The sequence below is a fragment of the Ochotona curzoniae genome, unplaced genomic scaffold (assembly GCF_017591425.1).
Source record: "Ochotona curzoniae isolate NIBS_2020 unplaced genomic scaffold, NIBS_Ocur_1.0 contig_1014, whole genome shotgun sequence".
In the NCBI taxonomy this organism is placed as follows: domain Eukaryota; kingdom Metazoa; phylum Chordata; class Mammalia; order Lagomorpha; family Ochotonidae; genus Ochotona; species Ochotona curzoniae.
Window position 1 is genome coordinate 51,244,855 of NW_024464920.1, and position 24,750 is coordinate 51,269,604.

Below are 24,750 nucleotides of genomic sequence, written 5' to 3' on the forward strand. Positions count from 1 at the left end.
AGTTACTCCCCTGAGACAAAAGCAGGAATGGAATTCAGAACAAGAACAAGGTGTTGGAGAAACTGGCGCTAAAGCTCAAACCCTAAGGGCCTGTCCCTGCTTGGGGGAGGGTTGAGGCTGTTGCCCTGCCACACCTGTGGGACTGGAACTGTGCTCTGGTCTCCCCGTGGGCTCTCCAGGAGCGTGGGTCCAGCCGTGCCCTGCACACCACCCAGCCTTTCCTCCCGTCGCCTTCTCACCACCATGCTTCCTCGATCCCCAGCGATTCGCTTCGGCCGCATGCCGCGATCAGAGAAGGCGAAGCTGAAAGCTGAGATCCTCACGTGTGAGCAGGAGGACGAGGGCCCCGGCAGTGCAGACCTCAGGTCCCTGGCCCGGCGGATCTATGAAGCCTACTTGAAGAACTTCCACATGAACAAGGTCAAGGCCCGTGTCATCCTAGCGGGGAAGACCAGCAACAACCCGGTAGGTGTCTTGAGGCTCCTTGTGTTGCGGCCAGGTTCTGGGGACCGCAGGTGGCTGAGGAGGTGTGACAGGAAAAAGTGGTTCCCGCCGAGGCTGAGGGGAACCGGGCAGCATGCTCTTCCCAGGTCCCGCCCCCACAGGACCCCGCCAGCCCCCACGGTCCAGCCCCGGTGGCCTCCCGGACCCCGTGTCCCTGGTGCTGCCTCACAGAGGCCCGCGGCCCGAAGGTGGCCTCCAGAGCTGTTTGGCCCTCTTCCAGGAGCCTGGCGGGACAGGTTGAGTCTGTGCTGAGCAGGGCTTGGGGCGGTCCTGGTCAGCAGTGACGGCTGGCCTGCGGGATCACAGCGCCTTGCAAGCAAGCTGCTTAGCTGCCTGCACAGACCAAGCCCCGCTCTGGCTGATGCTTCTCATTCCTCAGCGAATTGTGGTTAAGTAGGCCAGGCCAGTTCCCAGAGCCAACACCTGGGCAGTGTGGCCCCACTGCACCTGCCAGTCCTGCCCCTGCCGAGCCCAGTGCAAAGCCAAGGTGACCTCACTCGGTCCTGCGAGGTCCCTGGGTTTCCATGTGGAAGCTTCTCTTTCTGCCTTTAATTTCTGGAATTCAAGGCAAGGTTCAAAGCCATCCTTACTGTTGGCAAGGCTCTCCGTATCGCTCCTTGGACTCGTGGGCTTGGAGCAGCCATGTGCAGATTCCTCCTTGGAGGCGAGGACCCACTCACACTGCTGCGCGTGGCGGAAGCTGCCTGGTGCTGCCCTCTTGAGGTTGATTGTCCAGGCTGCAGGCTTGGGATTGCTTGGACTGGAGACACAGACCTCTGTGCACTCTTAGGAATTGCCACCGGCCCAGCCACACCACAGCATTCCAGAGGCCAGGTTTTAAAAATATTTTATTTTTCATGATGTTTACATAGTTGAGAGGGATGCCTGCCCATGTGGACCACCAGTTAGGGTGAACAGGGTCCAGGACGGGGGACAGGAGATGAGACAGTTGCCTCCAATCTCCCCTTTTCTTCCTGTATCTGGGGAAATTGAGGAGAGGAATGGAGAGGGCTGCTGCCCAGCCTCATCAGCACCTAGGGATGGGGGACAGCCACCCGATGTCATCCCAGGCTGGAGCATGTTCCAAGGGTACTGCTCAAAGTGGTTTCAATAGTTCTGTTGATTTTATCACTCCAAGGTTGAGGAAGTCCTTCCAAGGTCCATTGGCTGACTCCATTTGCCTGGATACTCACTGTCACAGCCCAGTCCCAGCTCCCCCAGGGGTCAGTTTTCAGATGTGTCGAGCTGTGGGTCACTCAGTGCCACTGACCAGGATCACATCCCACCGTGGCTGTCCACACGCAGTATGTCGGAGGAATGGTCCACTCTTCTGTCCCCACCCAGCTGCCGGTTGGCCACGATGAGCCAGTGATGGCCTGCCTCGTGTCTACCCAGCCCGCTCATCCGTCTCTAGCCGCATCCCCATGAGAGCCTACACTGGGCAGTCCCCAGTGCCTTGGAAATACGTCGGGGAGCGAGCTTTGCCCTCAGCCTAGTTGTGTTGATCTATGCCCGGTGACCCTTGCTCAGCAGCAGGCTTGTCCAGTTCCTGGACCGAGCTGACCAGACGGGAGATCTGGCCTGCTCAGCACCTTTCCCAGCCGCCCAGGGCTCCAGCCCCCAGCACACGCAGGCGCCCAGTCACATGCACACATACACACATATCACTCATGTGTGCTCACCCTTGCTTTGCCTTGCAAGTAGCTGTGACGTCCGAAATAAGGGAAGGGGACCCTCCATTCACACAGAGTGTTTTAACTGTAAGAAGTCACAGTAGCAGGTGACACTCAGCTGTCCTGCCACTTTCTAGTCTAACAAACACTGTAGGACTTGGTTCCGCCCAGTGCAGGCAGAGCTGGTGGCTCTCAGAGAGTCTCCTGCTGCCTAGAGTGCTTGCAAAGCACTGTTAGAGCCTTTGGGAAAAAAGATTTATTGTATTGGAAAGGCAGGTTTACAGAGAGGAGAGACAGAAAAATCTTCCATCCATTGGTTCACTTCCCAAATGGCCACAGCAGCCAAGAGTTTCTTCTGGGTCTCCCGCTTGGGATGAGAGGCTCAAAGCATTGAGCCACCTTCCACCGCTTTCCCACACCAAGCTGGATCAGTAGGACTCAAATGGGCACCTGTAGGCCACAGCATGTGCCCCACACTGGACCCACGAACAGTTAGTTTCCTGTCTTTGTTCATGTATCTAAGTGGGCTCAGATACATGGCGCAGTGGCCTGCAGGGAGCGGGCACAGGGGCTCAGCACCAGTTCTGGGCATACGGGCAGAGCTCTCCGACACCTATTCACTCACAGGTGCACACCCTACCTTCCTGAGTTGCTTGAAGGGAAAAAATGACATGCCGTGAGTACTACAACTAAGAATTCTTATCGTATCTTGAAGTATTAAAGCAGGACTTAGGAGTTCGGAGACTTATAAAATTTAGTATCATAAAACATTATAAAGTGCAACTGGCTCTTGCTGGCTGCAGCTAGAGGTGGTATCTGCATTTCTCGACAATGTCAGGTGTCAGTCACCTCCCTCGTACTTGCCCTCAAGCAACTCTGGAGCCGCCCGGGGCTGTGTTTTGGATTCTCCGTGGTACCAGGAGGCTTCATTGGTAAAGGTTCCTCGTGGTTTTGCTGGTAAAGGGCCATGTACTTGTCCTGGGCAGTCTGGCGTATCTTCCTGTCTTTGTTCACAGCCTTTCGTCATACACGACATGGAGACGCTGTGTATGGCCGAGAAGACACTCGTGGCCAAGATGGTGGCCAACGGCGTCCAGAACAAGGAGGCTGAGGTCCGCATCTTCCATTGCTGCCAGTGCATGTCGGTGGAAACTGTCACGGAACTCACCGAGTTCGCCAAGGCCATCCCAGGCTTCGCAAGCTTGGACCTCAACGACCAAGTCACCTTGTTGAAGTACGGCGTCTACGAGGCCATCTTCGCGATGCTGTCATCCATGATGAACAAGGACGGGATGCTCATAGCCGAGGGCAACGGCTTCATCACGCGCGAATTCCTCAAAAACCTCAGAAAACCGTTTTGTGATATCATGGAGCCCAAATTTGACTTCGCTATGAAGTTTAACGCGCTGGAACTGGATGACAGTGACATTTCCCTCTTTGTGGCTGCCATCATCTGCTGTGGAGGTGAGTGGGGGTCCGTCCTGCTGCCGCGGGGTCCCTTGTGTGTGTGTGTGGCCAGTGCAGCGGGTGCTGGCCAGCATGGGGAGCCCCGTGTTTCTGAGGTCACCACACAGAGCCGAGAGAGAACTGGGTCAGTATTGCAGTGTAGAATATTTACATACTATATACAGTCACGGCTCCAGGACACACATGTGACATGGACAACTGTCCCATTCACGGTAGGATCATCACAGGACCACACAGCTGTCACTGACTGCAGCATAGTTATCTCCACGCCCTAAGCCGTGTCCCACACAGGGTCTACACACATCCTCGTCGTCCCTGTCGCCGCTGGGGTCACTGACGCCATGTCATACGAAAACCAGCAAGAGCCACTGACTGGCTGTGAGTGCACGGCTGGCTCTGCCATGGGATGTGGAAGGCAGGCCTCCCTGGGGCAGCTGGCTCCAGCCCAGAGCTCTGGCTTCATGTCACCTCCCTATAAATAGCCTGTCTCAGGGCTGGGAAGGTCATGTACCTACTGTAAAGCCATCGCCCTTGCATGGCCCCAGCGGGCACTGACGAGTGGCAGCACACGCGTGTGCGCGCACACACACACACTTCCTGCCCGGACGGCCTGAGTGTTGCTGCCGCTGCGATGGGCTCAATGCCCATCCCACTGCCGGGGGGCACCAGTCCCTAGAAGAGGGCCTTGGGCTGGCTTACTGAGTGGCGTGTACTGCCATCATCCATCCTGTGAGCAAGACGTGACTCTGGGACTTAGCAGCAGGCGGAACTATTTATATGCAGCACGATCCCTGTGTTATCAAAGAAATGAACATCAGTCTTGGACACACAGGTCTGTGGCACCTGCTGTGATGGAGGGAAGGGGACTGAAGGAGGGGGAGGGTGCGTTCTGTCACTCACATTTTTTCTCTGCTTAAAAGCATAATAATGATGTTTATTCTACATTGAAGACAAGAGTGAACATTTTAAGACAGTGTTCATGACACTGTTGCAAGTCACGGTAGTGAGTGGATCCAGGGAGTGTCAGAGTTGCTGAGTAGGCCCTGGGCTGTGTTTTCTGGACCAGGAATCAGGACACATGTCATGAGAGTGTCCCAGGAGGCCTGGGACAGAGGCAAAGGTGCCTGGGTCCCCTGCGAGAACAGTGGCACTTTTACCCCAGCGTCTCCTCTGTGCCCCCTTGTGTCCAGCTGTCCACCTGGTTCACATCAGAGGACATCTGTGGCAGTCCTTGTGGCGCAAAGCCCAAGAGTCTCACGATGCCAGTCTTGCCAGGTTAGCAGCAGAACTGCCACCAGACATGGGCTTTGACTCAGGCCTGCGTACAGTGGGCCCCGCTGTGGGTGTGGTCAGTAGCAGCCTGCCGGGGACTCCCTGACAGGCAGGTGCTGTGCACACTGAGGCGTGGCTGTTGGGCCTCTTAGTCCCTTGCAGATCCAGCCTGTGCCATGTGTAGATCAAGCCAGCACCACCCCGGGGGAGGTTGGATGGGAGAACCTGGGGGTGGGGGATCGCTCCGACGCCTCTCTCTCCCCCCGGCAGACCGGCCCGGCCTCCTGGACATCGGCTCCATCGAGAAGATGCAGGAGGGCATCGTGCACGTGCTGCGGCTCCACCTGCGCAGCAACCACCCTGACGACGCCTTCCTCTTCCCCAAGCTGCTCCAGAAGCTGGCCGACCTGCGGCAGCTGGTCACGGAGCACGCGCAGCTGGTGCAGGTGATCAAGAAGACCGAGTCGGAGGCAGCGCTGCATCCACTGCTGCAGGAGATCTACAGGGACATGTACTGACCGCCCACGGCACCCGGCCTCGCATGGCTTCTCCTGGACCCAGGTGTGCCTCAGCTGCTAGGACTCGTCGAGGCCTGCCTGGCACCACCTTTGCGCACCAAGGCACGGTTCCTTGCCTCACACCAGCACTTGGCCGCCGAGTTACCTGTGACTTGTCCCCTCTGTGCCTGTCCTTCAGTGGCCATGCACCTGCACAATCTGGAAAACTAATCTGCACTTTTTTTATGACCTACCTTCCTGGTCCTCTCCGTCTCGACGTAAAAGCTCAGCTATGGAAAACCAGCACAATATTTACACAGACTTCAGTCCCCCTTCCCACGGCTGAAGCAGAGGATGGAGAATTGTAACGGACTCTTGGATAAGCTGTCCCAGCGCAGTTCGTTGGGGGCTGTGACTATGAACACGGGCAAAGCCCCCTTTGGGGTTTCTTAGAAGATACTAGCAAAGTGCCTTGGAGCTCCAGGAGCCGCTGGAAGCTGAGTCAGCCAAAAGCCATGCACGGTCTGAAGCTCAGCTGCCCAGCTGGCTCCTCTTGGGCCCATGTCCTCGGGCTCCTGGTACCCCACTAGCGCTTTTTAGGGGCTAACAGGGGAGTGGTTTCTGAAATTTTGGGTGGGAGGCCCATTAGGCAACTCCCGTGTTTTTCCCTATGTCTTGAAAACCCAGCGCTTCTTCCTACCTCCTTGGCAGAGCTTGGCTGACCTCCCAAAGCAGAGACGGGGTGGATGTGACTTCTGCTCCCGAGGGGCGGTGCTGGTCTTTGGAGGCTGGGGGAGGAGAGAGTGGCAGAGCCTTCGCCTGAGAGCGTCGCTGACCCCAGATCTCAGAGACCTGGGGAGTTAAGTCCCCTCTCCCACTGTGCAGATGGTCTTCAAAAAGTTTGCAGAAAATGCAAATTATGAAAAAGATAGGTGTGGATTTAAGGGGAAACCTGCAGCAACACAACACTAACCCCAATTCCATTCTATTCCCACAAGCTTTCTGAGTCCCCTAGGCTGTGTAAGGCAGTGGGTCCCCTAGGCTGTGTAAGGCAGTGGGTCCCCTAGGCTGTGTAAGGCAGTGAGTCCCCTAGGCTGTGTAAGGCAGTGGGTCCCCTAGGCTGTGTAAGGCAGTGGGTCCCCTAGGTTGTGTAAGGCAGTGGGTCCCCTAGGCTGTGTAAGGCAGTTTTTCAACATCAAAAATGCATTTGCCTTAACAATCAACTTCTCAACCTCACTGCCACGGGAAAAGCCAGGAGGGCCCCGTTGTCCACCCAGAGTAGGGAACGCTGTCTCTGTGGCCACAGTGGGGCCGAGCCTGCTGGGGCCTCCGTGGGGCTGCATTCTTGGCACCCCCCACCGCCATCTACTTTTAGAAGCTGTGGCCCTTCCAAGGTCATGACTGTGCACTGCTGAGGGGTGGGTGATGGGGCCTGGGGCTGGGAGGGCCCAGGGCTGGCACGACTTCGACATCGTGCTGAGAGCACACAGGTCAGCTCAACACATCCCCCTGGAGGTGCACACATTCTGTGGTGCTTGTTCTCATGAAGATCTGGTGGAAGGATCCGTGGGGCCAGTGCAGCAGAAGCAAAAACACCTTCCGAGAAGGTGACCCGCCTTGGGGTCACAGGCGCATCCATGGCTGCACACCTGTGGGCCCTGTGGGCACCAGCATGGGTGGCAGCTGAGGCCTTCGGGACCTGAAGCTGAATCCCGTGGCCTCCCCAACACTGCACAGACACCCTCGCCTTCAAACAGCAGGCCAAGAAGGGGAGCCACGGAGCCCAGCTCTTGAAACAGCCAGTGTTCTGTTCCTGACGGCCGTGCACTGGCTCCCAGGGTGCCCCACACATCAATGGCACCACGGCAGTGACCACAGCCTGAGGCTCCCTTGACATGAGCAGGAAGGAGAGTCACACGTCCCACTTAGTTAGATGACACTAACGTCCACTATCTGAGGTCACCGAATCAAAGGTCTCTCAGGGCGTCAAATACAGACCTTGTCCTGCTCCAAGAGCCCGCCGCCTCTCAAGCAGGAAATAGAACGCATGTTGGTCTTCGGGGTCACATGTCAGCAGAGGACCAAAGAGACGCAGCCAGAGGCGGTGGACACGGGGCAGCCCAGCAGGACCCGCTCCACAGCCCAGGGTACACCTGGCTCCTCCACAGCTTGAAAAAGCCACCCACGCCCACATCCTCGGAAACTACCAAGTGACCGGCCACCCAGGCTCGCGTGCCGACCTGAGCCAAGAACAGCCAGGCTTGTCAGGGTCGGGCCCCTGCATGGCTGTAAGCTGCCTCGTGGGCACTCCCAGCTGGGTGTCCTACAAGCTGACCTCCGTAGCCACTGCACGCGGGCAGAAGGCCTTCCCCTTTGCGGCCCCTCCCTGACCGTCTGACTGGGACAAGCTCACAGCTCCCCCCGGTGGAGCATGTCGGCCCTACACGCAGCCATGTGTCTTGCTCCCCAGTGCCGGCTGCAGCACTTTCCAGTCATCACAGGAGCACGCTGGGCATTGCATTTGTTTAAATCTGAGCCCACTGTCTCAATTCCAAGCTGGCTCTGCTGGGGTCTTCCGTGGGGGCTTCCCAGGGTCCTGGGCAAGCACCTCTTCAGGGCCTGTGGACTCCCATCCTGCAGGTGCCCCGGGAGAGGCTGCTGCGTGTCACGGCTCAGCACCTGCGCAGGCCGCTGCACACCTGGGCTGCGCTTGGCCGCCTCTGCCCTCCACTGCACTCTGCTCTTTGTCACTGGAGGCCAGGTGTGTGCGTGCCTGCTTTGAGAGGATTCCACTGCAGACGCCAAGGAAGCCATCCTGCACGCAGAAGCCCTAAGTGGAGAGCATGCCATCCTTGTGAGCAAGCGCCCCCAGGGGATTCACATGTGATGCTGAGGGCCTTGGCACCACCATGGGGGCACGGCTTCCCTCTTCTGAGGGCAGCCCAGCTCCTCTTAACTCCTGACCTGAGCAGACCTGAGCAGCTGCACGGGGATTTCCTGCCATCTGTAGTCCTGTCACCACCAGGAACAGAAATCTCCCTGAATATCCATGGCAGGAAGGCTCCGGGGGATCCCAGCTGTGCCAACAGCAGAGGGTAACTGGCTCGCACTGTGCTGTGCCAACCAGCTTGTGCCTTTCTGGAAGACTCTGCCATCAGACCACCTGTGCCTCCCTCACCTCTCAGAGCACCCCCATGTTCGTTCCAAGGTCCAGGGGCTCCGGGGTCACTGGGCCTGCGAGCTGTGTCAGGTGCCATTTCAGTAGTCCGGGTCCCCAATGAAGAGAGTGAAAGCAGCTGAGTTTGGTCTCTCAGAATAGCTGCACTGTTAGAATCCTCTAGAATCCACTCTGCACAAGAAGTCGCCAGTTCAGGGAAGTCTGTGTCACCCCTTGCTTTAATGACCAAGTGAGTTGTTTCGGGGGCACAGCAGGTTCTACCAGCCACAGTGCGGCAGGCGAAGGGCTTGCCAAGCAAGGCCCAGGACAGCCCTCACCTGCCTCCTGTGCACAGGCACAGGCACAGCAGCCGACTGTGGAGTTGTAAGAGTGAGCCGGCAGGATTCTTGCCTTGCGTGGGTGAAGGGGCTGCGTGGCGTGGTCCAGCTGACACGACCCAGCCAGCAGCGTCCTTCGCCACTGGGGACTCAGAGCACATCTGTATCCACCCCACAGCTTGCTCTAAGCTGCTGAGCCTGCAGTTAGCGGCGTTTCGGTTTTTAGAGAACGGAATCCTTGTTGGTTTGCAAGGACTTACTTGTTTTTGTCCCAAGAAACGGGCAGAGCAGTCGCTGCCTCTGGCCTGGCTCTTCAGGGCCCAGCTTCCAGACCTCGTGGACTGAATGAGGCTGAGGATCCTGAGCCACTTCTCCGGGTCCCTCAGGCCTCGGTAGAACCACTCATGCTCAGAAGGCACAGATGACAAGTACCTCACAGATGTCACTACTCGGTGCCTTTTTCGAGGGGAGGGGGTTGCTTTGACGAGTAGCACTCTTTTTTACAGTGTCATAGAGTGTCACCAGCTAGATCTTAAATACGTGATCGCAGTTTTTTTTAAAGCCCACCCTAATGCAAGTGTTTCACTAACTGACAATCACACATCTAATCACAAACACTTGGGTCTCTCAGAATCTGTGTTAACTGTCACATATATGGCAAAGTTTAGCTCTGGAACCTGCTGGAAGCATACCCAAGCTGAAATGCCACACACACATACGCACACCTGCTGAGGCTCTGGATGGCTCCCACGCCCTGCAGAACTCACCTGCCACACACAGGCCTGTCCCAGTCACGGTATTGTGTGCAGGAAGTGCCACCCTTCAGGGAATGACAACCCCCAGGTCATCACCAAAGAGCCGTGGGAAGACCCCGCTGGAAGTGACTGGGCTCTGTGGCCTGCTGGTCCTTCAAGCTGCCCCACTGTGCAGACCCAACAGTCTCCATGAATGGCTAACACCCTAGGTCCACAGAGGCACCTGCTCAAACCCAGGGACAGGGCACACACTCGCGTGCCCGCCCTCGGGGTCCAGGCCTCATGCCCTGGGTTCGCACTAACTGGGAGTGGCTCCATGGCCTCTGCCCTCTGGGTTGGAGGTGGGGTGTCTATCTGGGAACTTAGGAATCCGGAGTCAAGGAAGGGCAAAGGTCATTCTCCCAGTCAGACACTGATTGGTTCTAGGCTACCAGAAAATGCATATGATAAACTAATTAATTTTTTTTTAAGAAAGTCTTGGGTCTTCTTCATGTTCCTCTGAGGAGACTGAACTAATTTCAGTCAATTTGTTGGGGATGTATATGTTTGGAATGTCCTACTGTAAGACTGATGAATGTAAAGAATTAATTTCAGGGTACAGTTTTGCCTTAATGGTTTTAAAAAATAAACTATTTTTTAAAATTGCCTGCAGATGTGTGAGTGGGTGGTGTTGTGATACAAGTGACTCAGTTTTAAGGCAAGACCGGTCCCCAGCTACCGGGTCCCTCGTCTGCTGTCCCCACACTCGCCCCGAGGTTGGTTCCTCCCGCATAGCATCCTTGGCACAGAAGGGGTCTGGGACGCAACGTCCATTCCTCTGCAGTCACTGGAGCCAGTGGGTGTGGGAACAGACCCCTGTCCTGCACCCTGCAGCGGAGCGTCTGGCTTGCTTCCCGGCCCTGCTCATGATGCGGTTTCCTGCTGACGCATGCTGGGAGCCAGTGGTGACAACCCAAGTGCTTGGGTTCTGGGCCCTCGGCTCTGGCCTGATCCCCACACTGAGGCTGGCTGTCTCTCTCTGCCCGTCAAACTCTAAGTGTGGGTCTCTCGAAATAGAACACTGGGCCCACATCATTCTGTGAAGAACTTTATTTTTCACCCAACACAGTGGCTGGGCCTGCAGTACTGACAGCTCCTGCCTCCAAGCGACGTCGGCAAGCTGCACCCGTGGGGCACATGGGGTTCCTCCAGGGGCACTCACAAACCAGACTCCCCAGCATTACACGGGACAGAGTGGAAACTGCCCATTCACAGCTGCTGTCTGGCTCCCAAAGGCCACCGCTGCTGTTCCTACAGCAACCTAGCCTTTGGGCCCTGGACATGCTGCCTCCTCCCCCACGGGGCCTCGCGGGTGCTGAAGCTTGCAAGTTGGGTTCACCAGACGTTCAGGCTGATGCCACCCCCTGGGGCACGTCCCCGCATGGCTCCCTCAGGCACAGCTGCTGCTCCCCTAGGGCCAGGAGTTCTGCATGGCGCTGCCCGCGCCCCAGCCCCAGAGGTGGTCACGTCCCATGCGTGTGCTGGCTGGAGGGCTTCTTGGAGGGAGCTTTCCTTTTTTCCACATCTTGCCCAATCTCCTGCGGGAAGGCACTGAGGTGCTCCCGGACGCACGGCAGGCAGAACCTCCTGGTGTAGAAGAGACTGCACTCCTGGGAGGTGGGGAGAGGGGTGAGCCTGAGGGTATGCCACAGCTTCCCCGAGGGCTGGGCCCATGCCACACAGCCACCAGGCCAGGGCGCCAGGGCCTCAGCTACCCAGCTGACATGCAACTCACAGGCTCTTCCAGGACAGGAGGCCACAGCACAGGCCACAGCCAGACCTGGGCTCTCACAGCTGGGCGTGGGAGGCTGTGCGTGAGTGGCTGCTCCAGACAGGAAGCCACAACCGTCCAGCCCTGTCCACCTGCCCACCACCTGCAACACTAGGACACGTGGGCCCGATCTGGTATCCAGCCCCCTCTGTAGGTGGGCATGGCCACACGATGAAGTCAGGTCAGGGGTATTGGCAGCAGAGGTGTGTGCTGCCAGTGGGCACACCCCTGTCCCTTCCTGGATAGGTCCTACATGTGGTATCAGGAGGTGCAATTGCCACAATGGGTCCAAGGATGCTAGGGGTCGGGTGTGAGGGGAAGGCAGCAGGGCTGGTCCAGCCAGGGTCACCTGTCCTGGACTCTCACAAAGAGAAACATGCTAATCGGGACATGTTTTAGAACTCTGCCCTGTTACTTTGTCCCAGCAAATACACCTCATGGCTGCCTCTCCTGCAGTTCTCCCAAGTGCTCTGCTGCCAGGGACCCCCTCATCCATCAATGCCGAGGATCACTGATGCCACGTGGGCACCCTCCCCTGTTCTCACCCAGTGCAGTTCAAGTCCAAGGCTTCCCCTCAGCCCCACTGTGCCCATCTTGGACTTCCAGCTTCTCCACTGCCACGACCCCGGCCCCACTAGCGCACTCACACACCTCCGCTTGCCCAGTCCACCTGATCTCCACTGGCTGGGAGCAGCTGTGTGGCAGGGCATCCATGCGCACGCTGCCCCAACGGCTCACTTGTCAGACTTCAGAACTACGTTAGGGCACCCTGCTGCCCTCCGTCCATCCTCAGCCATCCAGGCCAACTCGGCGCACCTGGTCTCCTGGAGCTTCAGTTTGTCCTTCAAGTGGAGGTGACACTTCACCTTCTCTCACTAGGTTGGGGACCCGACAGAACGAAGCCTCACTTGCAGGACAAGCCCAGGCTCACACTCCGACAGAGTTCTTGGCTCCAGGAGGTCCCCAAAGGACACCCAGGACGACCCTCATGCTTAGCACAGCAGTCCAAGCCCACTGTGCTGCCAATGGGGACGTCATGGGATCCTTGGGGTGGAGCGCAGAGCTCCAGAAAACTGCTCCCACTCTAGGCTGCAACCCCGAAACCCCACCCCTCCAGCCCCTCGGGGGCCCAACCCAGGAGCAGGCCATAGGGCCTCCTAGATCACAAGGCAAACCCCGCTGGCTTCCCCCTCCCCACAGTGGCCCATACAGCTTACACACCGGGCCCACACACACGAGTCTGTTGCACAGACTGCACTGTGCGCCGAGGACCAGGAAGGCGGCCTTGTCCGAGGAGAAGGGGTCCTTTATGACGTAGCTCTCCTCCAGGAGGCTGCAGGAAAAAAATACCAATTGGTAGTCTGTTGGACGGTTCCCTCCTGGGCGAGAGCAGCCACTGGGCCTGCTGGGTGCAGCATCTGTGCCACAGGACACGAATTCAGTTAGCCTGCCAACGAGGACGCTGCCACCAGGCAGGCCCCAGGCACCGTCCTGCTGTACCAGCTGGGCTCACAAAGATGCCCCAAGCCCTCCTTGGCACCGCAGGCAGAAAGCCCCCTACCGCCCAGTAGGGTCAGCCCGACGGGGTCCCCTGCCACAGCGTCCCAACAAGCACACACAGGGAGCGTACCCACTGCAGGACAACGGTTGAAGGATCAGCTGGAAGCAAGCTCAGAGGCCTGCGGCTCTGCCCTGGCCTGCTCTGGTCAGACCCGCAGGGAGAGGCCCCTGGTCTCACTGCCCGCAGAGCACACGTGGCCCACAGACAGGCGTCCCAGGCCCAGCACCACAGGCAGGAACCACAAGCGCACCCCCAGGAGGAGGCAGTGTCACCCCACCACACTGGGCCGCTCCAGCCTGGGCCACCCAGTGTCTACCCCAGGGCTGGGCTGTGTGTGGAGAACGGGGATTCTGGAAGACTCAGATGCCCTCGGCAGGTCGGCGTCTCCTTAGGCCACACTGGAATCATCCAGAGCCTGGGTGAGGGCAGGCCGAGGACGCCCCAAGCCAGGAGTCAGACTGAGACCCCACCACGTGTACTCACACAACAGACTGGGTGTTGGGGGGCTTCTGGCCCACGTAGCTGTAGGGCGCTGTCAAGCTGCAGAGCTGGCACTGGAACACACCCGAGGCCCGGCGCTCTGCCTCGCCCGCCATCTGCAAGGGCCAGCGGCCAGGCGCGTCACCTTGAGAGCCCGGTGCCCGCGGCAGCAGACCACCACCCAGGGGCCAGGCCACCCTGGCACGCACGGAAACTTAGTCTTGCTGGTTTTTCTGTAAGTCCATTTTCTGTTTCTTTCGTGTGATTCTTTTTCTGGTTTTTTTTTTTTTAATTGAGTATACTTTTTTAAGTTCAATAAAATTAACCTACAACTAGACAAATGAAGAAAAAAACACACCCCCGCGACGGAGAACGAGCCAGGGACACCCCAAGCCAAGAAGCGCGGACCACGGCGAGGGATGTGTCAGCCACCCGGCCGATGCATGCCGCTGTCCAGGCGCAACAGCCGCCTTCCTGCAAAGCACCTGTTGTGAGGGACGACTGGCGGCCACCAGGGCTTGCTGCTGGGCCCGGCGGGCTGGGGCACGGGGTACCCCGCAGTGCCTTCCACGCGGATGGCGGGACACGCCAGGGTCGGGAAGCGGGGAGGGGAGGGAACGGCCTCCACAGGCCCCGCGTCCGCGGCGCGGCCAGCCCGGCTCAGGGCCCGCACCCCCAGCCCGGCTCGGGCCCGCACCCCCAGCCCCCAGCCCGGCTCGGGCCCGCACCCCCAGCCCCCAGCCCGGCTCGGCCCGCACCCCCAGCCCCCAGCCCGGCTCAGGGCCCGCACCCCCCAGCCCCCAGCCCGCACCCCCAGCCCGGCTCGGGCCCGCGCCCCCAGCCCCCAGCCCGGCTCAGGGCCCGCACCCCCAGCCCCCAGCCCGCACCCCCAGCCCGGCTCGGGCCCGCACCCCCAGCCCCCAGCCCCCAGCCCGCACCCCCAGCCCGGCTCGGGCCCGCACCCCCAGCCCCCAGCCCGGCTCGGGCCCGCACCCCCAGCCCCCAGCCCGGCTCAGGGCCCGCACCCCCAGCCCCCAGCCAGCACCCCCAGCCCGGCTCAGGCCCGCACCCCCAGCCCCCAGCCCGCACCCCCAGCCCGGCTCGGGCCCGCATCCCCAGCCCCCAGCCCGCACCCCCAGCCCGGCTCAGGGCCCGCACCCCCAGCCCCCAGCCCGCACCCCCAGCCCGGCTCAGAGCCCGCACCCCCAGCCCGCCTCGGGCCCGCACCCCCAGCCCGGCTCAGGGCCCGCACCCCCAGCCCCCAGCCCGCACCCCCAGCCCGGCTCAGGGCCCGCACCCCCAGCCCGCACTCCCAGCCCGGCTCGGGCCCGCACCCCCAGCCCGGCTCGGGCCCGCACTCACCGCCCGCGTCTCCTCAGGCTCCGCCGCCCCCGACGCCGTCCCGCCCCGCCCAGCGTCGCCGGCGCATGCGCAGCTCGCAGCCGACGGGCGGCCGGCTTCCGCGGAGGCGCGTCCTGCGGTCCGGGCCGTGCGCTCGGGCCTGCGGCTCTGGCCTTCGGCCGGGCTCCGGGGGGGCGAGGAGGCTCAGGGTCCTCCAGCAGGACAAGGTGGGTCACAGAGCTCCGGCCTGCCCCGCGCCGCGCCTGGCCAGCCTCCTGCCAGCAGCTGAGCCCTCAGCAGCACCCCTGCCTCCCTGGCACACACTGGGGACCAGCACCCCAGACACGTCCAGGCCAGCGGGGCTGGCTGCGCACCTGCTGTCCTTCACAGTGGGCTACATTTTGTTTTCAGTGGGGGGAGAAATCTGCCTTGGAATCGCAGTAGCCATTCATTTCTATAGACAGCATTTTCTGCGACTGGAGACCAACACGGAAAAGAATTTCAGTGCCGCTTCAAAGCTATATAGAATTCTAGTGACAAGGGGTGCCGACACTGGGGAAGAATAAGCTTAGGTACCCATTTCGCTGACAACAGCAGGCCTGTCTGAGCTAGCAGTCACAGGACTTGGGCTCCAAGTTACTCCTGTTCCCGTCTGTGTAGAAGTCTGGTTTCAGTTAGGGACTGTGCAGTGAAGCTGTGCTCTGGGCGCAGGCAATGGGCCCCCAGCGTCCAGGTCACACCTAAGCTCTCCGCCAAGGAGGAACATCCAAGTGGGACTTGATAGCTGCTGACTGCCAGGACACGACAGGCAGCACGGGTACTCACAGAGACAGGCTGGGACATGTGCTGTGCTACGAAGCATGCCTGCCACAGCCATGCCAGGGCCACTCAGGGTGATGGACGCCTGTGGGGTACAGACACCGTCCACGTGGCGGGCTGGGGGCCCTGGCCATCTCCCTTCTCTGGCTCTCAGTTCTGAAGGCAGGAGGCAGGTGGCCGGGGCGCTTCATGCAGAAATCACTGCAAGTCTCTTAGGAGAAACCTCACGTTGAACTCCAGGAAAGCTTGAATAGCACCCACACAGAAACATGCCTGAGTGAGAACACACCTCTGCTAGGCCTGTGAACCATCACATGATCAACCACGCTCCCCTGGTGCTAAATGAGCTACAAACAACCAAATGCACAAGTCTTGCTACACACGCAACACTTAACTCTATTGCAGTGTGAACGCATACAAGCCTTTTGGGCTTAACAAGAACCGAAACTGGGGATCTAGAAATGATACTGGATTTTACATTAACTTGGACTTGTGTAAGGGGGAATGGAAACAGGCTCCCATCCCTACATTGCCACATGAGAGCATGTCCTGGGATGCTCCTCAAGGCCCCCTTAGCCTTCACCAGGCAGGAATTGTGGAAAGGGTGGCCCCCGGCCCTGCCCACTAAGGGGTCTCCCAGCAGGCCAGAGGCTGGCACTCATTTGAAGCAGCCTGGGTCTCACAAGGAAGGATGCTGATGGAGCCTGTTCCTCCCTGCCCAGGCCTAGGGAGGGAGGGACCTCATAAGCTGTCCCCCCCACCCCCCACCAAATCTGAACTCCTCATCCTGTTGTAGACCAAAGCAAACAGCAAGGGTTGCCCTGTGCCCTAACTTACAGAACAGCCCTCAAGAGGCAGGGCAATCTAAGAATCCACATGTTCCTCTCTCCCCAGATACTGTGCCACATCCTGCTTCATGTTCCAAAAAGGCAGATGCAGCATGAAGGACATGGCTCAAGAGCATCAGCGGCCACTGATGTCATGAGCTCAGCATCTGGGGAGAAGCTCTGCCCTGGTGCCTCTAGAAATCAAACCACGAGGTAAACCCTCTTCTTCCCATTGATGTTTCTGGTCTTCAGCCCCAGATACCGGTGGCTCTTCTTCTCAGGCTGTCCATACAGCATTTCAGTGAAGAACTCGGGCTGCTGTCCGTACTGCATGTCATTGAAGAACTCGGGCTCCTCTGCGGCCCTCGGCTGGGGACTCATAAAGCGAAACATTGGCCTCAGCCTGTGACACAGGTAGGTCATGGCTTCCACTTCTTCTGACGGCTCCTCATATACCGGCTGCTTCATTTCCTCGTAGGCAGACAGGATCACGGCCTGGAACAGGTTGATCAAGATGCAGATCATCACCAGCATGAAGGAAGAGAGGAACAGGACCCCAAGAACCCTGTTGTGGGAAAACTCCGTGTTTTGGAAAGCTGAGGCACAGTAGGAGAATATGGTCTGAGTGGCGTGGATCAAGTTGCTGTAATTCCACTCGTGCTGACCGAATACCAGATACCCAAAAGCCATGTACACGAAGAAATACACAGACACCACCAATGCCATGTGGCAGATGCCAGGAAGGGCGGTCTGGATGGCCCTCTGAGCCAGGCGCACATCGTAGAAGATTCTGGAATATCTGAGGGTCTTTAGAATGGTCAGGAACAGCAGGAAAGCCAACGTGATCCTCATGGCGTGATCCACTTGGGAAACCGCATGGAAGGGAATGAAGTCTTTGGGGTTCGACAAGTAAAACTCTGTCACACCGGTGGCCAAGACGTGCTTCCTGAGAAACAGCACAATCAGTGCAGTAAAGAAGCACTTCAAAGCCAAATTGAGGAGGTTGTACACACTCTGCACGTAGGAAGCTCGCTCTTGTGTCATGATGTAGACTTCATCAATGATGTAGGCAAAAAAAAATATGAGAATGGCTACATACAGGTAGATTTCCGCTGAGGTTTTCCGGTTGAGATCGGCAAGTGTGAAGGAGTGCAGAGAGAGGCTCGCGTTGACAACTCCTAACTGAGAGACCTCAAATAGGACAGAAATGCTACAGAGCAGATTCACATCAGGATTGAAGGTCGTTAGTTCCAAAGCCACGGCCCATGTCTTCTCATCCAGCCATCTGCTTGCTTGGAGTTCGCTGAGCCTCACGGTGGAATTAAACAGCTGCTCTTCTGGGAAAAAATAGAAGGCATAGCCGCCTGATCCATAGGTATGTAACAGCCCGTGGGAATAGTATACCCAACGCGTCTCCCGAGGCTTGTAAGTAAAGCCACTGACTTTCTTGCCCACCTGCCGCTTGGTCACTTCGTTCCAAAAGCTAGAATAGTCTTTTGTGTCTTCTGGGTCAACACTGTATTGGGGACGGCAATGGATTTCTTTCATGGTGCTGGTGTGCACGAGGTTGGCGCTGGGCAGACAGAGCTTTCCACCCGATTTTGCTCTCACTTGCCTCAGGAGCGGAAGGCCGAGGATTTTCGACGAACTGTCTGGAAGGAATGTTGGATTCTGGTCATTGTGGAACAGAGGTACGGGCACGCTGTTAAGCCACCTGTAGATGTCCTCCAGCTTTGTGACAGAATCCAGGTCCGCAGAGAAGCGATCATGAATACACTGGTTGTAGTAGAAGCTGTCGGTGTGGCGCAGCAGCCCGATGAGCAGCAGCAGGAGGACGAGGAAGACAAAGTGGGTGAGGAGGTAACTCAGGAAGAGAAAGGCCCTTCTCTTGATCCTCTTTTTCCTTTTGAATATTCTGATTTCATCTTCCGTGAGGGGCTGGTACATCCTGGACGCTTGGAGTCTAGCAATGTGACGGTGCAGCCTCTCCCTGTCTTCTGGGGCCATACTTGCTGTATCAAGCCTGATCTCACTGTAGTGATACCTGGTGGACCACGGGATGTTTTTGCAGAACTTGGGGTTATTAGTTCGGGCACCAGACAACAGTATGATTTTAGAAGGCTGCACGACAAAAACAGACTGGAAGAATGAACAGAAAGAGGCAAAGAGCCATTCTATCGATTTCGCATAGCCATAAGTCAGTCCATAAAAGACGATAAAGAAAGCAGATATGCTGGAAGTGGTGTAAACCAAGAACCATGCTAAATAAACACACCATGAAGGCAGGACAATCTGTCGCTTCTTTTCAACAGGCTTAGGATGCTCATCAGAAGCTGATTCAGAGTAAACCTCTGGATCCTCTATTACCGTATTGTTACTGAAATTTTTATTGGCTCTACGGATGTCTGAGGCCTTGGCTCCTGTTTTTGCATGCCTGGATCCTGTTTTCAAGGGTTTCTTCTCAGAAGCCCTGTGAGACACACGCTTCACCTGGGATTTGGCCTTTTTCTGGGATTTGGGCTTCTGCTTGGATTTGGGCTTCGCGAGCTCCTTGGAGTGTTCCTCAGCAGTCTCTTGAGCGTGCCACGTGTTCAGATGCTCGTCCCAGTAACCGGTCTCTTCTGACATCACCGGATGCTTGTGAGGAGCTACCTCGTCTAAACTCACTTGATGTGTCTTCTGGGAATGGATGAACAGAAAGGTTATTAGTAATTGCACAGGGACCGTAATGAGGGCACTTTCAATTCCTATTGCCATTGATCTAAAGTACTGCATATCTCTGGACTTGTCCTCCTGTTCTTTGTTTGCATTAAAGAACATAATATTGCAAAGAAGAGTGCTTAGCAATAATGCTAAACAACAAGACAGTCTCTGGAGCCGGTTGAATGGCCTGGCAACCACACCGGCAAAAATAGAGAACCATATGTGATTTTTTGCAAGATTTTTAGATATATCAATAAGGAAGAAATCCTTTTTTCTCAGAGGCATGTCTGGTGGCATAACTTGGAAGGTTCTGTCCAAAACAGTGTCCACAGAGAGCCACGTCCGGCACATGAACAGCCAAATCTGTCTGCTAAACAGATTTTCTACCTTGATCCGACTTAAATACCAGCTAGGAGATGTGCCCTCGTTGTTGTGCCAGACACGAATGGAATGCAGGTCCCCCAAGTCACTTTTTGTCGTTAGGAGAAAAGTGTTGATGCTCCCCCGGTACAGAGTTGTAAAATATGGGTGGCTTAAACAATGCACAGTACTGACACCCTCTGTTCCTGTAAGTTGAACAAAGACGTTGGCCCTGGTCCCAGATCCCCAACGACTTCCTGTGAAAACAGTGACCAGGTAGCAGATTTTATCATAAGGATCGTTATCAGGTAGAATTATGATGTTGTCCCGGAGGAACTGGTCCATCTCGTCCCTGTGCAGGGCCCAGAAGGCCAGGATGATGTACAGGAGCATGATGGAGAGCACGGTGAAGAGGGTCACTGGGTTCTGGCTGATGTTCTTGATGTTCTTGATGCGCAGGTCCACAGGATTGGGGACCACGATGACCTTGGCAGTTAGGAAGTGCGTGTGCAGCTGCATATTGGGCAGGTTCTTTATGCTCAGCTGCCGCTTGGCCCGCCCCACGTTCTTGCAGACACAGTGCACCTTCTCCCAGGTGGTTCTCTCGCCAAGCCTGCAGTAATCTTCTCTCCAGTCACTCTGGATCGTATACATGCCCAAGCAGTGAACGCTGAAAAGAGAGATTTTCACGAGCATGCTGTTGGGCTTCTGGACAAAGCGAGGTGCCTCGAGCATCACGATTATGGCACACTTGGGCGACTGGCTGCGCTGAGCTATGATTTGCAGCAGGGATGTGGGGAGGCAGATCACACGGGCCTGCTTCACTGCACAGTCCGGGTCAAACTGGTCAGTCTGGTTGGCAATCGGAGGGACGTCGAGAGGCACGAGGAACGTTGCAACCAGACCGGTGGGAGTGACCTGACTGCCCATGTACACCAGCGCCTTGAACCACACAGTCACTTCTGTCACAATATGAACCAGCACCTCCGTCACGTCTCTATGGTCCACCTCAAAGCTGAAGCCCCCTGTGGTCTTCCTCAAGGACCCATCCGCCTTCTCATCAGGTCCCACGGTGAGGTTAAACGTGGCAAAGGTCAAGTTCTTCCTGTTGAGGAACACTTCCAGCACGTTGGGTGTGATCTCTCTGGCGTCCGCATTCTCCGCGGCTCCCCACATCCTGAATCCAACCACCTCGGCTGAAGTGGTTTCTGGGTAATGCAGCCAAGGAAAGGGGTCCTCGACAAATTCCCAAAACACTGTAGAGACCACAGTCTTAATGGGCAGACCAGGAACTCTGCTCCCATTGAGGGTGGCCTGAAAACAATGTTGGCAGAATTTGTTTTTGAAGACCTGGGTCACATTGCCCTTCTCTGTTTTCTCAAAGTACATCCTCAAGTTGGCATTCTTCACCATGGCTTCATTCGCTGGCACCTTGCAAGTCAGCAGGGTCTCTGACAGGGATTCTGCCAGATAGAAAGGATCTTGGTACACTGCGTGGTGGGCACTCTGCTTCAGGATGTTAGACAGGCTTGTCAATATTCCAGAGCTTACGATTTCTATCTGTTCACAGCGGAAGTGCTTATCTTTCCGCTGATATTTTTGCAGGCTTTGGTTGGCCAGCCACATCCTCATGGTGGCGTTTTGCCGAGCAGATTGAGTGAATTCAGAGGCTTTCTGGGTTAATTTGGCGACGGTCACAACTACTTGGCTGATGTCCACTAAACTGCTCACTGGGAGAACGGAAGACTGGTTGAGAAGGTGTTCGCGCAGCCTGACTTTGTCACCTTGCAAAGCCAGTTCGGGCTTCATGTTATTTAAAATGGAAGCTATAACATACATTAAGTAACCTGCGGGTAAAAACTTCTGGTCTTGAAGTAGAATGGACAGTGATGAATTTGGGCCCATGGTAGAATTCAGTAACTGGTCCAGCACCATCTTGGATGAGTTTTTGCTCGTAGGAGGCTCCACTGTGGAGTACAAGGTTACCTGAGTAAAAGCTCCCAGAGAGTCATAAACCTGAACAATTATCTTCAACTTGTGACCTTCAGCTGGCACACCGACAGGGAGAAAGGAGCGGGGCGCTGTGAAGTCTGTCCCCAAGTGCAGGATGGCCCCCAGCGTGTTCTCTTTCACGGAACTGATTTCAGCTATACTTTCCAAATCAGAAACTATCATTTTATATGTCAGAGGAACGTGCTTATCTGTGAAATTATTACACGCAATCACAAATTTGGTGACAAATGCAATTCCGTTGGCTGGCTTAATTTTGCATTCTCCGCTTTGAGGGCCATGGTTCATAACGATGGGATGCTTGAATTCCAGGGTCTTCCCACCCCAACTTGTGACACGTACAGAAAACCAAAACTTAGCTTCCACAAAATGACTGAGAGCAAAAGCTTTCACACACAGATAAGCAGTATTCCTCCCCGTGAACGTTTGCCCTGTCCAATCAAAAGGCATCTCCACGTCCCGCTCAGACACAATTGACCAGTTATACAAATCACTGCTTACACAGTCGGTGCAATTGAGATACAGAGAAAACCGGTCTGAGACAATTAAATGGCTTCCACAGTTTTCAAGGCATAAAATGTGTGCTAGAGGTTTTGGTCCCGGCAGCACGTGTACCGTTTTATCAGAATGTGCTTTTCGGTTTCCTTTGCGAATCGCCATTCTGAAAAAGTAGGCCTGGCCCCCCTGAAGCGTTCCTGGTGAGAGGGCCAGCACAGGGTCCCAGGCCTTTGGCCACCTCAGGTTAGCCTGGGATGGGTGACACACTTCCTTGCTCACCTCGTGTATCTGATCTCCCTTGTAGTTTTTTGGATTCGTGGTACAGTACCAGGAAAAGAGGACCCCCTGCAACGTGTTATTTTCATCGGGGTCCGAGGACATGCTCCCATTCAGAATCAGCTTATCTGTGTAATTGACTGTGATGTTTGCATCCCCTGCAAGAACGGCCACCAGGGGGCTTCGGACGACCCACACGTAGATGGAGTCCGAGTCTCTGAGCTCTCTGTCGGTGGGATCCCACGTGGTGATTATCACCGTGAAATTGAACAAGTACACGCCCCAACTTAAGGAAGCCTTGGGGATGCGCATGATGGTCGGGTCCCTGCTGTCCCCCAGCCCAGTCAACGGCAAACGCTGCTTCCAATCGGGCACATCGCCCACAGCGGGCACGGAATACAAATACCACTTCTGGTACAGCATCTGATATCTCCTGCAGTTCATGTCCGTGGTGGTGTTGAGGGTGACTTCGTCATTCCTGGTCATGCGCACAGGCGCCCCGTCCACGTCCCTGTTGATCCTCACCTCGTAGAGGCGGCAGCCAAACACCTGACAGGACACCGAAGACTCGAGGGCTCTGTGGCCCGACGCATTGGCCGCTTCCAAGACGACGGGCACGGGCCCGTCTGTGGGACACGGGGTTTGGGCCACGAAGTCGGCGGAGGGGCCTGGCTCGGGCAGGACGGAGCGGGGCCAGAAGCGCAGGGCCGGGGCTGCGCGGCGGGCGCCACGGGCTTCCCCAGGCCCGAGCCACCGCAGCAGGAAGGCCCAGGCCGGGAGCCCGGGCGGCCGCCTCAGCGGTGGCGCCAGCGGCACGGCCCAGGCCAGGGCCAGGCGGCCGCCGGGCGCCCGCACGTGCACGTCGACGTGCGCAGGCGCCGCGCGGCGCGACAGGCGCGGGGCGCGCAGCAGGACGCGCACGCTGAGGCGGGGCCCGCGCGGCGCCGGGCGCAGGCGGCCATGGCCGCTCAGGACGGCGCCGGCCCCGGGCGCCGCGCGCCTCCTCAGGCTGAGGCGGGCCCGGGCTCCGCGGCGCCAGAGCCGCCGGTCGCCTGCGCCGAGGCCGTCCCGAGGCGAGCCCAGCGCGTCGGGGCCGTCGGCGCCAGGTCGGCGGGGAGCCGGGGGCTGCGGGAGGCCGCCCGCGCCCGGGCTCAGCAGCAGCAGGAGGACGAGCGCAGACGCGGGGCTCATGGCGCCGCCGGTGGGAGTGGAGTCGCCGAGGGCGGGAGCAACGGCCACGGGCTCGCGGGGAGTCTCGGGCTCCTTGGCGTCCACCGGGGTCTCAGGCGCGGGGCAGCGTGACGCGTGGAGTCCGTACTTGGGGACCTGGGGAGGGCCTGCCCGGTGGTCAGGCGCGGGGTGGGCAGCGCGGGTGTCTGGGGCTGGTGGGGACCAGTGGTCGGTGGTTCCAACGGCTCTGGCACCCCACGTCCCTAACGCACTTGTATGGACTCTGGCTATGAAGGCCCTTAGCAGGAACCCCACTCTGCACGTTGGCGCTGACAGTGAACCCCCGGGGCGCCTTCCTAACCTACCAACTGTGAAGGAGGTGAACAAACTCGGCAGGTGCTTTTCCAGCACAAGAGTTTCATTGTGAGGAGCGGGGATTAAAATAGCAGAGGGAAAGTTCTGGAAAATTCGGTGGGGATAGCCTTCTAATGAAAGAACCTGCAGAAAGGAAGTGATCCTGCGTGTTGTATCTCTTGGAAAGTTTGTGAAAAGTCTTTTGAGGAAAGCGTTTCTTGGGCCTGATGTGGTAGCCTAGTGGCTGAAGTCCTTGCTTTGCACAGGCTTGGGTCCCATAAGGGTACTGGTTCGTATCCCGGCTGCTCCAATTCCATCCAGCTCCCGAATGTGGCCTGGGAAGACAGTCAAGTGTGGTCCAAACCCTTGGGACCCTGCACCTGCATGGGAGACCCGCAAGAGGCTTCAGGTTCCTGGCTTCGGATCATCTCAGTTCCAACTGTTGTGGCTACTTAGGGAGTGAACCAGCAGATGGTTCAAATTTTAACAATGTGTTGCCTACCTGAGCACTGAGCCAGAAGATGGAAGATCTTTCTGTCTCCTTTTCCCTGTAAATCTGACTTTCCAACAAAGGGAAATTTAAAAACAAAACAAAATTTCCTGTGTGGGCTCACCCGCCTCTTGGCTCACATTCCCCCATGTGGTTGTTTATTTACTGGGCAGAAGGAATGCTGCAGTCGGCCTGTGCCGCTGGGGCGACGGGCAGGCCTGTTCTCCCTGCTGAGACTGCTGCTGTGTCGGCCTGAGCAGGCAGCTGTGCTCGGAACTGACCAGGTCAGTTGGCTCCAGCCGCATCCTTGCTCTGTGCCAGCTAGTTCACACTGCTTCCTAGGAGTTGGTAAAGTCACACCACCTCCCACCATGGTACAATTAAGCCA

At 57.3% G+C, this 24,750-nt stretch overlaps 3 protein-coding genes across 3 annotated transcripts in view; 1 reads left to right on the top strand and 2 right to left on the bottom strand.

The window, feature by feature from the left end:
- Window positions 1-6,227, top strand: part of PPARA (peroxisome proliferator activated receptor alpha) — a 36,443-nt gene extending 30,216 nt beyond the window's left edge. Inside the window, exons 6-8 of the mRNA XM_040987461.1 lie at window positions 263-465; window positions 3,194-3,641; window positions 5,187-6,227. Coding sequence (XP_040843395.1) covers window positions 263-465; window positions 3,194-3,641; window positions 5,187-5,434 — 899 coding nt within the window. The 3' untranslated portion in view covers window positions 5,435-6,227. The remainder of the gene's footprint in view (window positions 1-262; window positions 466-3,193; window positions 3,642-5,186) is intronic.
- Window positions 6,228-10,741: 4,514 nt separating this feature from the next.
- Window positions 10,742-14,060, bottom strand: CDPF1 (cysteine rich DPF motif domain containing 1). Its single transcript, XM_040987468.1, has 3 exons — window positions 13,518-14,060; window positions 12,695-12,806; window positions 10,742-11,312 (listed from the first exon to the last, which is right to left on the bottom strand). Exons 1-3 carry the CDS (start codon window positions 13,628-13,630, stop codon window positions 11,166-11,168), a joined length of 372 nt encoding a protein of 123 aa, XP_040843402.1. The 5' UTR covers window positions 13,631-14,060; the 3' UTR covers window positions 10,742-11,165.
- A 2,616-nt stretch (window positions 14,061-16,676) lies between these two features.
- PKDREJ (polycystin family receptor for egg jelly) lies at window positions 16,677-24,667 on the bottom strand. Its single transcript, XM_040988374.1, has 2 exons — window positions 24,644-24,667; window positions 16,677-23,674 (listed from the first exon to the last, which is right to left on the bottom strand). The coding sequence occupies exons 1-2, from the start codon at window positions 24,665-24,667 to the stop codon at window positions 16,703-16,705; spliced, it is 6,996 nt and encodes a 2,331-aa protein (XP_040844308.1). The 3' UTR covers window positions 16,677-16,702.
- Window positions 24,668-24,750: the final 83 nt, after the last annotated feature.